Here is a 16,997-nt window from a genome sequence, read left to right on the forward strand (position 1 = left end):
CATCATGGATTTGATGTAGGTAAGGAAACTGCAGCTGGAAGGTTAGAGCAGTTCATGTCTCAAAACTGTACATGAATAAAGTGCAAGTCATTTATACAGTTCAAGTATATTTTTAATTTGACTTTCAGAGAACCCTAGATGCCCCCATATGTAGTATGAAATGGAATTATTGCAGTAGTTAAACTGACCTGAAAAGACTTTAATCTTTTTTTTACTTGCAGAACTTTTAGTGTTTGGGGATTTTTTTTCAGCGGGGTGTGGAATCTTGTATTGAAAGTATCACAGTCTTGTGTTGCTTTGGTCACCTTTTACAGTTTCCCTGAGGAATAGTCCATAGGACCCATGGTTGAAAACCACTAATACACAGTTCTCAGAATAGAGAAATTAGGAATGGAGAAAAATGTGTTTAGTTGAATTGAAATATGACCTTGAAACTGTATTTTTGTTTTCTTAAGCTTATGTCTTAATTTTTATATATATAGTTTGATTGCTCTATCATTTGTTTTGTCACTTTTTGTTAATGGACTGAACTCCTGCTGTATTCATCAGTGGTACTAAGTACCCCTCCTGAGAAGGCTCAGATACCCGGCTCTGCAGTTTTTCCTGTGTGTGCTGTTTTGCATTCTCAAACCGAAGTATCTGTAGAAGTTTGTATGGGAAGCACTCGTTTCACCATTGCTTTTTGACTTTGAAAACACATACAAAAAAAGTATTGTGGAAAGAAAATACACATCAGGGGACTGGTTCTGCTGTAAACCTCTGCAGGGTATTACTGGACAGTTATGTCGGACCTCTGAATACTTTGAAGCCCATCCCTTGAAAACTGAAAGGTACTCAAGGGGTACACAAAACTCTGCGGTTTGTCATTTATCTGAAGATATGATCAATCTCTTAATTCAATTCTGAAAGAATTAAAAGCCTAGCTTTGCTGTCCAAACTCAATTTAGGAAAAATTGGGAACCATTAGTGGAACATCTTCATTGTGTATTTGCACTTAGCAAAAGCAAGCCCTGTGATGTGAAAAACACAAGCAAAACCGACTTCCTCCCTTTGAGAGCTGCGGATTGTAGTAAAGCAGAGATGTTTTAAAATTTGAGCTCAGTTAGAATTTGGGTAATTCATTAACCAGCCTGTTACTCATCCAAGTATTTCATCTCCTTCTGCTTCTGTAGTAGCCATAACCTTTATTTTTAAGTGATTTTGAAATGATTACCCCAGTATTAGGCTTCAGCAGGAAGGTGCTATTTTGGTGGCAGTGTTAGATCTTAGCACTTGTGTGTAGATCTTAAGGTGCTTTACAAAGAATGGTTTAAGTCTGTAAATGGGCTGTAGTTTAAAAACGTGAGAACTGTCACTTTAGTACCATGTATCATTTTCTTGGTAACAATGGAGAGAGGGGTGTTTTCCCTTCCATCCTTTCCCAGTATGTTCCTTCCCAATTGAGAAGATTGTTCCCATTTTTGGGTTGACCTTCAGATGTGCAACAAAACTGTTTGCTAAGTGAAGTCTGTGAAAAAAATCCTCTGGCCCAGAAAAAGAGTTGATGTCTCTGAGGTTGTATATTAGGTGATCGGTAGAGTCATGAGCGACCTTCTTGTCATCCTAAAACTTTTGGTAGATTCTGATTCTTTTCCAGTCTCTGAAGCTTAAAAACAAAACAAAGAAAGGTACTTTTACAAATGTTAACTTAAAAAAAAAACAACTCCTGACCAAAAGCAGAAGAGATATTAAAAAAAAAAAACCCTGAATGTGTGTTTAGAGAAAAGGTCATTAATTTTTCATCTGTAGGGAAATACATGCATGAGAGCAGCATCTTGGTGAAAGCTTTTTTCTCTAACACTATGAAACTATTATTTTCCTTTTTACACATATATAGCTAAGATTTATAAATGTTAGCTAAAGCATCTTTTACTGGTTCTAAGCACATTTTCAGTGTCTGCTAATCCTTGTTCTCAGATTACTGAATGAGCTTTGGCTCTAGGTTATTGCAGGTTTGTGTTGATTCAGTGGCAAAGATGTGCTGTGAAACCTTCCCTATGTGATTGCTGAAGCAAAGTGAGAGTCAGTTGATTGGTTTGTGGAAGAAAGTAATGATAATCCAAAAAATTTCTACAAATGTCAGTGTCCCCGATACTGCTTTTAAAAATAAATTTTGATTAGATTAAGAATGAGACAATTTGAGCTGCTCAGGAAAATTCTGCCTGAATTATTTCTGCAATTGAGAATGCAGTTTCTGAAAAACTGAAATCTTTCATTGAGTGCTGTGCCTTCATTGCTTAAATGCTAAACCTTATTCAAGTTTTATACTGACTTGGTATATACTGCCTAGTGACTTCACTGTTGACATGCTAAATGCGAATCAAAATTAATATGCTCAAAAAGGCAAAGCTGACTGAAAGCATTTCCTTAAGATGGTTAAATAAAATAAAAATATTACTACTTGATAGTAGAAACATATACTCAGTACTGATCTTCTTCTAAAAAAAAAAAAAAAATTAAATTCCTGTATACAAAAGAAAAATGTCATAACTTTTTGTTTTGAAATACTATTTTTCTCACCACATTCAAAATGAAAACAAGTGTTGAAAATAATGTTTGATAGATGCCTTTCATATTTCTGTGCACAGTGAAATGTTTACCACAAAGCAATGCAATTTGAAAAGGCAGAGCAGGGAAAGTACTTAGTACTTTCTACATGATTTACAGGTCATTTCCTTCTAAAGTAAAGAATTCATTGATCAGCACCTGCTTATTATGTTCCAAGTAGGCTAGAGGGACTTAAAGTACCTCAATCGTAGTCAGCAATCGCAAGAATTGATTTAAACAAGGTAAAAAGCTAAAATAAACCTAATAAACAGGGCTAGAACAAGCAGAGTGATGGATGAATGAATAGGCAGGGAAGGCTTTAGCACAACATTAAAACACATCATGAAGTAATGTCTTTGGCGGGCAAAGTTGTGCGAGACTTTTTTTTTGGACTGTATAGAACTGGATCATAGAAAAATCTAAAAGTAAACAACAACAGAAAGCAAACATGACTAGTGAATAGCTATGATACAGATGATTTTTCATTTTAGCCTTATTACTGTTACCAGACATGTCGCTGTCTTCAGTATCTTAAAACCTGAATTTTGATGTTGCTATTATGCTATTTAATAGTATGCCAATACTCTGATGGAAAATAAGTTCTCCAAATGAATATTTAAAAATGAACACTAGAACACATATTTCAATTCTGTGCTGTTTAAATACAGAAGATAATTAAATAAAAATCGATACTTTCTCATTATTCAGTCCTGTGAAGCACTGTGTATCAATGGTAAATACATAGCCCAGATGGTGTTTGTCATCTAGAAAACTGTAATTCTCCATTCTGTATTATCTCTCCATGTTTTTTGATTCGTGGGAGAGCTGTAGTTCTTGTCACTGCCATACAAGGAGAATTTGCATAAGGCAGCTACAGAACGTATTGCTAAGAGGTATTGTAAGCTATAGAACGTGGAACGCTGTATGCATTCAGCACAAAGGAGCAAGCGCAGGGGTCAGCATGGGGGATACTGGTGTTTTCACTTGAGCCTAATCCAAGCTTTATTTACTTACGGTAATTTTCCTAGAAAAGCCCTGAAGGTACCTGATACAAAAGGTGAGCAGAAGCTTGTCTGTGGCTACAACTTGCTTTTTAACATGACTCAAAGAATTGTGGATAGTAAGTAATTATTTTTCTCCTTTTCACTTTACAGAACAACTCTTAGTTTTTATTAATACAGGTTTTGAAACTTTGCATTGATCAGTTCATCCGTAGCAATGGGAAAACTCCGCTGTAGATAATCGTTACTTTTTAAAAAAAGCCCATTTCTTGAAAAATAAACTTGAGCGTCTACCTCATGGATTATTTTTCTTACAAATGCAAGTTGGACCAAGAATATAGTAGCTTTCTAAGCCTTTGGTAAGACAAATCCAGTATGCTGCTTGCTTCTATTTTTGATCTGAAGTGAATGTTTACCAGTCTGCTGTTAATATCAAGCTGATGTTCAGAACTCTGTCACAAGCCATTACACTGCTGTCTTTGGAGAGTTAAGAGTAACTTGCATATGCAAAGATATACTTTCCAAGCTTTTGTGTGCTTATAGAACTGGAGCTTTACTAGATTTACTCTTTGCTAATTGTAATCTGTGTTATTTTACTAAAATATCAGAAGAAAATCCTGTCTCGTTTTGTGAAGCTACTTCTCCTTTCTTGTTTCATTATGTTAAACAAATAACTCTTGCAAGCTTGTGTTAGTACTATGACTTGTCGTATCTTCATAAGCGCAAGAAAGCCAAGCCTCGTACTCACTATTATCAAACCGCTTGAATATTTTTAGGCCTGCACCTTTATGTATAATTTATGAATACTTTTGAAAGATAGTCCCATAGACACAGCATACTGTACCACTTGCATGAATAGTGAATTCTGCTTTAGGGAAGAATGGTACTAATTTGTATGTGATGATATTAAAAATATTCAGCACAGCAGCATAAAGAATATTTATTGATTATATAATTGCATTCTTTGCTGTAAGTGTCGTATCAAATACAGAGTAAGGAATGAACCTGTATAGAATAGTTTTTTTGGGTTATGGAATTCTAATATTACAAGGGCTGTCAACTAATGTATGTACCCATAAAAAATTAAGAGTGGCTTTAAATGCTTAAAATGGAAGCTTGAATAGTCAACTGCCAAAACTATTGTAAACTTTCATGACTTGTCTGCTATAAAAATTGGAGGGAAAGGGGAGAGAGAAAGGGAAGTTTTCCAGTGTTTGTATGGCATGTAAGAACTACAGATAGCAGACTTTTTTATCCAATATATAAAACGAAACTGTTCATCAAAGCTCTCATTTCCTCTTCAAAGTGTTTGTGTGAGTTTAGAGGTACTCTCTAGCCCAAGGTTTCAAGCCAGTCTTTTTGCTTAATAGAACCCATAGGAGCACATCCTGTCCCTCATCGTCTGATGCCCAGTCACTTCTGGCTGCTGCAAAATGGTTCCCATCAGTATGAAGGCAAATCAGGGTTTTTTTTTGGATTGACTGGCTTCCGTTCTAATTTAACCTTGTTCATCTTGTTTCAGATTCTCTTCTTTTCATTCTCTCTCTTTCCTCACTTACAAGCCAGAATCTGGTAAGAGTTCCTTGTGCCAGCACATGCAAACAGATTCCTCTCGAGTCCTGCAGTTTGATGTTATGCAAATCTTCCTTTGTGGGTGGGTTGCCATTTCTTCCAGTGTTGAATTTCAGCTTTGCTTCCTGCTATGGACACATGCTGTACCGATATTTGCTGCCTATATAGTCTTGGACAAAACAGAGTCTTCACGAAGGGCCAGATCATTAGGTTCCTTAACCTGTTGGTCTACAGGGATCAAAAACTCTACCGTTAAGCTACTTTTTCATCTGTTGGGTCCAGGCTTATGAAAATACATGAATCCTCTCCCTTTCACCCAAAGGAGAGTTGTCTGCCCTTGTCCCTAGGGACAATCACAAATTTCACTTCCTACTATGTCATACTGATGGTACAAAACCAACAAAACAAAAGCCTTTGTTCTTGAGCATTTGTGCCTTAAGTTATGCAGTGATCTTTGCCCTTTTTTTTTTCAGCTTTTCTTTTGAATGATATTGCTCAAAAACTAGTATGCTCTATGGACTTTTATACTTTGTCTAATCTAGCAAGCTGGTTGCAGTGACATTTAAAAATTGCTAAGTATGTTATAAATTAGTGACCTGAAAAAGAATGACGCTAGAAAATGTCATAAAGCATCGGGAAAAATGTAAATATTTAAGGTGACTAGCTTAAACTTAATGAAAGGTTTAAGCTTAACCTATGGGGAAATCAGTAACTTCACACTTAAATATCATTTTATTGTTTATTCAGTAAAAAAGTGAGTAATGGAGAAGATGGGATTGGTTCTTATGAATAAGCACGTCAGGCTACTGTATTTGGGTTAAATTTTAAATATACCTTTTTTGTTCAATGCATTTTGTTTTAACATTTTGCATTTTTGCTGCATTCTAAGAGCTATAATAATTAAATATTTTTTTAAAAATTACATATGAAGAATAGTGATACATTTAAGAAAATGTGGAAAAGTTAATTAGAAAGCAGAGAGGGTCTGCCTGGTGCTGTTTATACAATTTCCTGTATGGTAGTGTTGTCTGTTATACACTGTCTCCTTATACACCCTGCAGATATAAAATGCACCCTGCATTGACTTGAAAGAACTCTTAGCTAGATTAAAAGATAAATTTGCGGATTACTTGCATTTCCTTCCTATCTATCCCACAGAAAGATAGCTATTTAAGAGAAAGGCAGAGCTCTACAAGTAAAAAAAAATAGCTATTTGCTTTAATTTAAGGTTGGTTCTATTGAATTGGACTCAGGGTCCATCTGGAGACACTTAAGGTAAGGCACCTGAACATGCTATATGATATGCTACTTTCCCAAATACTTTCTTGACCTGTGACAATTTGTGTCCCAGGGACTTCCTGAGCCAGATGTGGAATCTCTGTGTATAAAAATAGTTATCTTTTGTCCCTCCTTGCATGTGTGGAAACTTGTGGCATCTGCACCATCTGATGGCGTGGAGTTGCACAACCTAGCTTCAACTTTAAAAGATTTGCCACTTTTTATTTGTTTTGAGTAAATTCCCTGCTGGCTTCATTTGATGCCTCTAGGTCTTCTGTGAGGAGAGGCAATGGGCAGTGAGCCCCTGTCTGTCCTTTTTATGCCATTTGTGGTTTTCAGATCTCTGTCATGTTCCCGTGGTTCCCCTCCCTTGGCTTAAGTTACTCAATTGTTTCTCATACAGGAACTGTTCCATGCCTTTTCTAATGCTGTTGCATTTTTTGAGATTCGGCTTGGGAAACCAAGACTGCGCACAGTATTCAAGATAATAATAAGTGATAAGGATGTAGTGATGGTCTCGGTGTTGTTCACTGTTGCTTTTTTAATAATTCCAAAGACTTTGCTTCTTTGCGCACTGCAGAGCGCTGAGATTCTGATTCTGAATGGTGTTGGTCACCTCTGAGCTTCTTTTGTATGTGAAGTGCCGCTTTTTGCATTTTTGGTATTGAGTTTCATCTGCCATTTTAAAATTTACTTTCTCAATCTTAGCTCATTCTCCACAGCCTACCTTCACCTGCACTACCATGAGAAGCTTCATATGATCAGCAAGCTTTGTTACTTCATTTTTCGCATCTTTTTTTTCTCTTCTGTTTTAATTGAGTGAAGAGGTTAAACAGATACAACCCCACAGAACTGTACTGGTCATTTCACAACGTGAAAATTGTCAATTTACTCTTTTTCTTCCTACTTTTAGGCATTTATTTATTCATACAAAGCCTCCTCTTTTTCCTGCTGGGAAAGGGAGTGGGACGTCAGTGAGAGCTTTTGGAAACGTGTGAATTACATGAACTAGATCTTAGTTATGTGCATTATTTTTTGCTTCTTCCAAGAAATTGTCTTAGATCATGCAGCAGAACTTTCCTTTTCAAATGCTGTGTTGACTCTTCCCCCAAGTATTATGTTTATCCACATATCCATTAAGTTTCTTAAAGTTTCTTCTACTTTGTCCATCCAGCATATCAAGCTGGTGTTGCATTGTCCTCCTCAGTTTTCCTTTCACTCCCAGTACTCCTGTGTTGTCATTTAGCTTTTTGAAGCTTTAAAGGTTTAAAGGCATTCCAGTTTCTTCTGTATTATTTCTTAGTCACCCGGTGTTCATGCAGAAGCATGTGTACTGCGGTTTGTTTTTCTGAACGTCTTCAAATATCAATGTATTTGTTCTGTTTTCCTGGTTTGACTCTTGCTAACCTCTGCTTTTTTTTCTTTTCATTAAAAGCAGAGTTGTTTGTTTGTTTTAAAGCTGTTGTGTTCTTTGGCACTTCTTGGCTTCCCCTGCTCCTCATTTGCAAAACTGGCATCTGACCGTGCTTTCATTAGGCTGTAGTTCCTCTATATGTTGAATTAGGTTTGATCTTCCTGAATAGGCACTCTTTGTTCCAGAAGCAGCGCTAGTTTCCGAAGATCTTTCCTTCTTGCTCCTTTATTTGTGACATAATTTAAATTTTGAGGGTGTCATTTAGCCTTGATCAGATGATCCTGTTGTTTGATAAAATTCACGTATTTATTTTTTAAATTGTGACTAGTAGCACTGTGTAGCGGTGCCAGGGAATTAATTTAGAATATTGTGATTTTTGAATCTGGTTACAAGTACGCTTTATATATTGCAGTGCAGGCTACAAATATCCTTGACATCAGTATATTTGCACAGAGCTCAAGAACTTCTACGGGTAACAATAGAAGAATGTTATTTTAAATATTTTCTTTGAGATATGTATTCTGCTGGTAGTTAGAATTTTTATGCTCAGCTGTTGCATAAGCCTTCTGGAGTGTGTAATACATGGCTGTGCAACCTACTGGTGAGCAGCAGAACCAGGGAAAAGTGTAGGTTGTGCTAAAGTATTTGTGGTGAAGGCATGTTGTTTGGAAATACCTGCCATGTTCTTGATAAAAGATAAACTTTGCAGTGACTTAAAATATTACTGATCTTAATAGTATCTGAAGAAAATTATTAGATGTTGTATTCTTAAAGGGTCTTTATCTGTTGTTTTTGTATTCTCGTATTCTGAAAATTGCTATTACTCAATCTATGGTCATGGCAAATTGCTTAAGTAGCACATTGCAACCTTAGTCATAGCAAAAGATAATAGATACAGTGTGTGCTCTACCGAAGTAAAGAAATTAAAAAAGCAGAAATAGAAAATAGTGATGTTATTAAAACTGCCATGAAGAGTCTTTGGAAGCATTGTGTCTTCCACAAGTTTGTTTCTCAGTATTATATGTTACCTCATCATATCTGGATGATTGTCTGTTTATGATGTGTATAAAATGAATCATAGAACTTTTGGAGAACATACATTTCCTAGTGTTGGAAGAATATTTATTATGAATTTGTATATATAAGTCTCCTTTTGTAGGAGAAGAAAAGGAAAACCATTAGGTGTCCTATCTTCAGGAGTATTTATCCAAAGTGATTTTTTTATAAAATGATCATAAATTTTAGAAAGGCAATTACTATATATATAAAATATATAAATAATATATGTAAAAACATACTATGTGGAAACACTGTGTAAGGAGAAAAGACATCTTTTCATTCCAATAATGTTCCAAAGCACCCAGTCTGTGGTTCTTGCTGTTTCCATGCTGTTTTCAAAATCTTCTAGTTAGAGCAAGCCATGGCATGGACGGATGGGAGTTCTTCCTCATACTTTTCCCTCCAGTTTGAGAAACATTCACGCACACCTAATTAATCCCAAAAGACTGGTAAGCTTTAGTTTTCTCTTTGTGCTTGTAAGTTAGCTCAAAATTCATGACCTTGCCCACCTTTTCTATGATCTATAGATTTCTGTCTTCTTTTGAACCTTCTACATGACATTGTGCACTATTACAAGGGAAAGAATATGTTGCATATCTTGACTCCTCAGGAGAGTCAGTCAGTCTTATACAGAGTCATAGAATGGTTAGAGTTGGAAGGGACCTTAAAGATCATCGAATTCCAACCCCCCTGCCATGGGCAAGGATACCTCCTACTAGACCAGGTTGCTCAAAGCCCCATCCGTATGAACCATTGATGTTTTATAAGATTTCAAGCATCTTTCCTGCCTAAACTCTGCAATTCAGATTGTTTTTCCCTGCAGAAAAGTGTTAGATTAGAGGATCTTGTTCTTTTTTTCACCTTAAGAATAACATCTCTTTCCTCCTGCATTATTGGAACCCATGAAGAAGACTGGTGGAACAGGCGGTTAGCTTGTTTTGATATTGTATCTTTCATAAATAGTGATGAACTGGGGATCGATATATTAGAGAAAGGGATCTCTTACAAGTTAAATTTGCAAAATTGCTTAAAATATCTTCTAAAGATGGACTTTCTTCAGAGAAAATCTTCTTCATTTAGTAACTTGGGAAGAACTTTGATGAGTGTAGCAGATAGAGCATGCTTTCTGAGGTATTTTAGGTCTGTTAATTTCCCAAATGTGATTGTAGTTTTCAGTTCTGATTTATTTTATTCAGCTGCATACTGCCATCATAAATTTATTGCATATTATTTAGCTGACTAAACAGACTTATAGACAGAGGCTTGAATTCCCAAAATAAAATAAATGGGAGTTGAACAAGGGTTGGAAAACCCCAAATAAGCTTATCAATATCATTGGTGCTTATTTAGGAGAAGGTAAATTCTGATTAAAAAATTGGGTTTAGATTTTTATGTTTGCCTTTGCAGTGCTGCTTTACAGTCACGGCAGTCTTAGAAGTATCCTGTTACACTGTTTGTTTGTTCGCGTCCTCCAGTTTGAAAATCTTTAAGACGATAGAATATTTTGCCTCTGTCGTCAGTAATGTTTTATGTCTTTTACTTGTAATGAACTAGAGAGTTAAAATGAACAAAATCATTCCACTGCTATATCAGTTTTTCTACTGAAAACTGTTTTTCTTCTTTTTTTTTTTCAACTTTTAAACTCATAATTTCACAGATTGGAAAATATTTATTACAGATTACAGGTAGGATTTGTTTGATTCTGCTATTCAATGAATATTTGTATGAAGAGATAATTGGGCTATTGAGAATATGAAACATGAGTTCAATTTAAATCAATTGATTTAGCTTTAAAATATATTCAAGTGGTAGGAAAGCATGGTGGTTTAGATCCACTGTTCTTTCATAAGAAAGTTACATTTTATACAATAAAGAATATCAAGACTTATTATGAATGTTACCAAAGAAGGTGTGTGAGGCTTATTTGAATGTGTTATTTTTAGCTACTCTGGATTTGAAGGCCAAGTGATATTTGTAAGTAACATAAAAACTATTCACATGAAGAAGAGTATTTTTTTTATGTTGGAAGGAATTCGGAGTCATTGCAAGCTTTTTGATTAGTATTCATGGCATAAAAGGAAGTTATTTTCAGGGTAAAGGAATTTCTGAAAAGATAATTGGTTAGACCAACATTCTCATTAACCTAATTTGCATTAAATGTGCTTCTGTGAATTGTAGTTATTGCTTTTCCATTTGAAAGGCATGCTTTGTTAGCTTATTTAAAGAGCCTAGTTAAACTACAGTTTAAGTCATACCCTTTAATTCAGCAATACAATATCAATCTGAGGATCTGTTATTACCAGCTTTGTGAGTGTGGAGAATCATCAACCAGTTCTTGATCTCAGTGGATTTTCCTCATGAAATACGTTTGTTTAGCTGCTTTATATACGGTCACTCTCAGATACTGAAAGCATTCGACTAATCCTTCGATTTAATGTTACTCCTTTATAAGAGCAGAGGAAATTCTTTATTTCCTCTGCGACACAACATTAGAAATAACTGAAGGAGTCTTGGGGATATTGGAAGAAAATACTTAGGTCTTTGTTCTAATAGCATGAAGACTTTGAGGATAACTTGGGCTAATTATTTTCTTTACGCATGTAACTAAATTGGACCTTTAAAATATGAGCTGTTAAAACAGAAATTAATTTGCACATTTTCGTACACATTTTAAAATCATAAGACTGAAGAATGAATTTGGAGTTCTTTAATTTTCAGCATTAGTTATTACTTACTAGTATTCTAGATATTTTGAAACAGAGGGATTTGTTTATTTTTATGCTGTGTACAATGAAAAAGAAGGCACCTGTGTTGGCAGTGAGTCAACTGTGAGTGCTCGAGTGAACTGTTTGCATCTGCAGGTAGATACATAAAGACAGGATCTTGTTTTTCCATACTGCTGAGCGCTCGTACCTAGCTGTCATGGAACCTGGTGTCTGTGAATTGTAGGAACTAAACATGTACAAAGTTAGGCAGCTTCTTAGGATATCTAAAAGTTAATTTCAGTGCTTAATTTTAAATATTTGCACTTGTACTGTTTGACACTGGTTGTTTTCAAGCCAGCAATAGCTGGAGGCATTGAATGTAAACCAAAGCCCAGCCGATCAGGCAAGGCTGTGTGTCAGCCCAGTAACGCTGAACAGTGTTGGATAAACCTAATGAAAACAGGGAGATGCAAATTCAAGCTGGATATGGTAATGGTCATAAATATCTATATAAATACTCAGCTGAGAAGGTCACTTTATTGCTAGGATGGTTCTGAAGGTGATGATGATGGACATGCCAGCTACACAGTGTGATTAGCATATGATTACATTGCATATCCAATGACCATACACGAAATGCAATGAGTTAGTAATGCACTTTAGATATTAAAAAAAAAAAAAAAAGCCATGGCAATAAATTTTACATTCTTGCTGGGAGATGGTTAGGTCTCCCTTTTTTTAATTGTTTGGCAAAGAAATATGCCAATTGCTGTGCCATTTTGCTGCTTATTCATTCTGTTTGCAAAACAGAAGCTGGCTGATGGTTGCACTATTGAGTAAAATTGCTGAAAGGCTGAACTACCCTACATTTTGGGACAGGCAGACAATGGAAAAGAAGCCAATTTGGGGGACAGCATGTTATATGTTCAGATTTTGTATGCAGGATTAAGGGCATGATTCAGGAATTGTCAAAAATATGAATGGCAGTTAGGATATTGAGAGCCAAGTGGAAGTTAGATGCTCAGTTGTTGGTAACGCCATCAAAAATTTCCTGTGGCGCATTCATTCTCTATTAGAGGTTGGGAAAGAGTGAGCTGTTGCTTCTCAACTAACTGTGGGACTAAATCCCAGTGATCTATAGGTGATCTGCAATTCTCAGGATCAAATTTCATCTCCTTCATGCAATAATTCACCAGGTTGTTTTGTTGGGTTTTTTTTCTAGTAGAGCTCCTGAAACAGCTATTTGTTCTCAAAGCGCATGGTCTGAGAAGGCCATGTCCCACATTCTGCATCAGCAACACCTTTGCTTTCTGTTACTCTAGACCTTTGGCCATCATCTTGCAACCCTAACCTTTCCTGGTTCCTCTGTCCCAGACCTTATTAATTTTTTGTGTGTTCCTGAAATTCTTGTGTGTTTCTTCAGTGAGTAAATTTATGGGACTGTCTTTCGCAGCCCAGCATGGTATTGCAATAGAAATATTGCATTGAAAACAAAATAATAACCCAAATCCTGCTGTAGTAAGAGGAAGTTCCTACTGCCTTGGAGGAATGTGGTAGGAGGTTAAAAGATCCTATAACTAAGGTTAAATATGTAGCTTGATCAGCCCCATTTAAGGTTTCTTTTAATTCAGTCCCTTATGCATATGAATTGGAGTTCAGGGTTCAGTGCCTTTTCTTGATGACATGCTGGAGTAGGGACTAGTTCAAGAAAGAGAGTCTGGAGAATTTAGCTACCAGACAAGAAGAAGTCTTAACCTGGCCTGTACAAACTGATTTTTGGGGCCTGTATAATCCATTTTAAGAGAGGTTTGCATGTTGATAAGAGAAGGTCTATCTATAGCACATTCAAAGCTGTTCATAAAAACTGCACTCTGTGAATACAGTACATATTCCTACTATGTTGTCCAAATAGGACTTTTCAATGAAAGTCTTGCTTCTTGGCATGGCATCCCCTCACTCAGTTTTGAGTTTTTGTGCCTTTTTCAGTACTGTTTTTGCAAATAAGAGATTAAAATATCTTTCTATAGAACTTTGGGTTAAAGAAGTTTAATATTGTGAATGCAAGCAGCATTAAAATTAAATGCAAATTTGTTGAAGATATGACATTGAATTTACTTCTGTAGGGTTGGGAACTTTGGAGACAGCTTGTTATTTTTTCAAAAAAATAAATGTATTTTTTATTTCTTTTCTGTAGGAGATTCCTTTACACAGTTCCGATTTGCTGATGAGAAAGAGTGGGATAGAGAAAGCATATGCCAGAAACAGGTAAAGGAATTGTCATTCAAATGAGTTTGTATGGATAATTATACAGAATATCTAGGCAGTTGTGCTTTCAGCAACAAATTGTTTAATACAATAATAGCAGTCTTTATTCTGTATATTTTTATTGTCTCTGATGCTGGGAGCTTTTGGGTCTTGTCCTGTTTTTTTCTATCAAAGACTAATCAAATCAGCAGGCTGGGTTTTTAAGTAACGTCGGAAGAAAAAAACAAGCAAACCCATCCAGTGAAGGGAAAATAAGGAACTGTCACTTTGCTCTACTGGCATATCAAGTCAGCCTTCCTTTTTCAGCTGTGTTTAAGAGAAAATAGTTTAGTAAAATGACTATAACAAAATCTATATGAGTATATTCATATATTGGATTATGAAGCTTGTTCTAGTTCTTTCAAATTAACAGTTCATATTCTCTGGTTGACACTTCACCTCCAGAATGACTATTATGGGACCAATGAGGTTTTAGATTATTTGTACGTGGATTCTGTATGCTGGAATTAAAAGGGTCAAAGCAATAGGAGTCTGCTGTTTTCTGGACCTTTTGGGAGCAGAGTGAATTCCTTTGACAAATCTCTTATGATACAGCAGAAAACACTCTCTCTTAATTTATGAGTATTTGGACTTCCACATGTCTCTGTCGGTCTATGCCATATTGAGAGGGACAAATTTTTTGTCTCTTTAAGCTAGATTTAGAAGCAGGTTTTCTGCTTACGTGAAAATGAGAGTATAGACTGAACTTAACGATTTTGTTATTAGATTTTAAAGTACGTGAAGGATATTAAATTATCTTTTTAATCGATGGTGAACGTGCTCAGAATGTTCTGCTGTACTGTGAGCTCGAAATCTGTTTAAGTGTACCAAAGTCCAGGGTGTAAAAACATCAAATATTGCTGGTTCATGTTCTGTAAATTTGTTTTTAATAGTTTGGAGCAAAAAAAAAAAAGGGGGGGGGGGGGTGTAAGAGAAAAGGAAACTTCAGTAACTGTTACGATAATAAGTGACAGGTCCATTTTTTAAGCAAGTAGGCAGCACTAGAGTATCTTTCTTTAGTATCTTGGGTATAATTTTAAAAGTTTATGTAACTTGCATGCTTTTGTAAGCATCGAAACAATGTTTTAAAAGATGGGGAAGTATAAAAAGGGCCATGTTGTTTAGGCACTAAAAACTGTAGAGCTACACGAGCTGCATGGTTTGATTGCTTAGAAAATTGTAGCAACTCATTAAAGAACAGTGATTCCCACTGCATAGAAAGCTTCACAGATTAAAAGATGTTTGAGTTGGAAAAGAAAAAAAAAAAAAAATTATGACATTGTCAACTTGCAGAACTGTTTCCTACTTTGGATTTTAAAGGCATTGCTTGAGCAGCATTCCATTTATACCTTGTTTTTAAACCTTTAAGTGATTGCATTGTACGTGTTTTAAAGTAATTTAGCCGAACTGCTTTGTACATGTGTAATTTAAAACTATTAATTCCTGTATTTCATTAGATTGTTCTTCATATTCCTTGAATTTGTTGAACACGGGAATGTAATAGATTAAAGTCATTATTAGTTTATTTATTTATATTATTTATTTATTAATGCAAGTGTACTGTGTGTTGAACTATGTTTCAGTTATCTGCACTTTCAGTTGACTGCCAGTCTTTGGTCCAGGCCCTTCAGGAATTGCCTCTACATCTGAGGTTGAATGTAGCTGCTGAACTTGTGCAGGTAATGCTGTGAATTTTCACCAAAAAATGCAAATATTTTGAGTGAAACAATCTATGCAAGAACGATTACTTTAAACTTGGTCTTCAGACATAAATAGAATGCATTTCCTAAGTAAATACATTTATTGAGACTGGCATGTAATGCAGGATGGCCCTCCCTCAGCACTTCTTATGCTTTGTTGGCGTTAAACCAAATGCTTTGATGTGCAGCACATTAGATTTGAAGCCAGGTATCGGAGTGTTTGATGTGGAATGATTGTACCATTTCTGTATTTACTTCTTGTTAGCAGCTGTTAAAATCTTGTGCCAAAATTTTGAAAGTGCTTTCTCATTCTTTCCTGTTAATTATTTTAATACTGATTTACTCTTCTACACAGCTAATATCAACATGTTTATTCCATGAATCAAACTTACATCTGTGTTAGAACAGGTAGAACTGTCAATCAAACAGGTAAAGAATATGTCATTTATGCTCTGGTGGAAAAAAAAAAAGTAGCAAGAGAATATTAGGAAAAAAATGTTTCCTCAGGCTGTGGAAAATAAAATATTCATGGAAAGGCAAAGGAACCGATGAGACTTTAAATATAAAACCAAGATTCTTAGAAAAAAAAAAGTAAAAAATTCATCTGCTCAAGCAAGAAAAAAGAAACATGACTCTTACAGAAGAAATTTTACTTCTGTTTGGAGTTGCATGAAATGCTTCTGTGACTGAAACAACTACGCTCTTTCTTACGGGCGCTCAAATATGTCTGTAAGTGTTATGTCTAAGGGAATCTGCAAGTAAATGTTTCTTTCAAATACAGTTCTCTTCTTTCGAGTTCTAGTCATGGTCTTTAGCTTTTATCATCAGGGTTATAAAGTGTGTTATGACATTTAATCTTTGTTTTCTTATTCTGATGGGTGATGTGGTCATCAGATGCGCTGCAGTGTTATTAATGCCAGGGCATCTAGATAAAAGCAGAATCTGTGTTCCACGGCCATTTCTTGTTTCAATATTTGATAATGTTTTGTAATTTGGTTTCATTTTTCAAAATATACAGCTATATACTATAATTTTTGCTAAATGATAATCAGCAATCTGTAGTATGGTTTGCTTTCAAGACTGGAATTTTGGAGGGAAGGCCTAACATGGGATGATGTTTCTAGCCAAATTCTGACTTCAGTCATTCCAACATTCATAGTATTGATGGGATTTCATTGCAGAGGAATTAAAGAAAAATACCTCTCCAGGAAGTATTTGTAAAACAATGGCACTTGGTGATTAGCATACAATCTCGTATTTCATTGAAAGGGATCAATGGAGTTTTTGTTTTGTAGTTGCTTCTGTAAAAGTATCATCAAGATAACTTTAGTTTGCTTTTACTTCTGAAGGCAGTTCTGCTGAAATTCATCCTACCTTC

At 35.5% G+C, this 16,997-nt stretch overlaps 1 protein-coding gene across 1 annotated transcript in view; it reads left to right on the forward strand.

The window, feature by feature from the left end:
* AVEN (apoptosis and caspase activation inhibitor) overlaps nt 1-16,997 on the forward strand; it is a 96,527-nt gene that overhangs the window by 76,204 nt on the left and 3,326 nt on the right. The window contains exons 3-4 of the mRNA XM_074149576.1: nt 13,810-13,880; nt 15,503-15,598. Of these exons, the coding sequence (XP_074005677.1) occupies nt 13,810-13,880; nt 15,503-15,598 (167 nt within the window). The remainder of the gene's footprint in view (nt 1-13,809; nt 13,881-15,502; nt 15,599-16,997) is intronic.

Source organism: Numenius arquata, chromosome 6, assembly GCF_964106895.1.
Source record: "Numenius arquata chromosome 6, bNumArq3.hap1.1, whole genome shotgun sequence".
Taxonomy (NCBI): Eukaryota; Metazoa; Chordata; class Aves; order Charadriiformes; family Scolopacidae; genus Numenius; species Numenius arquata.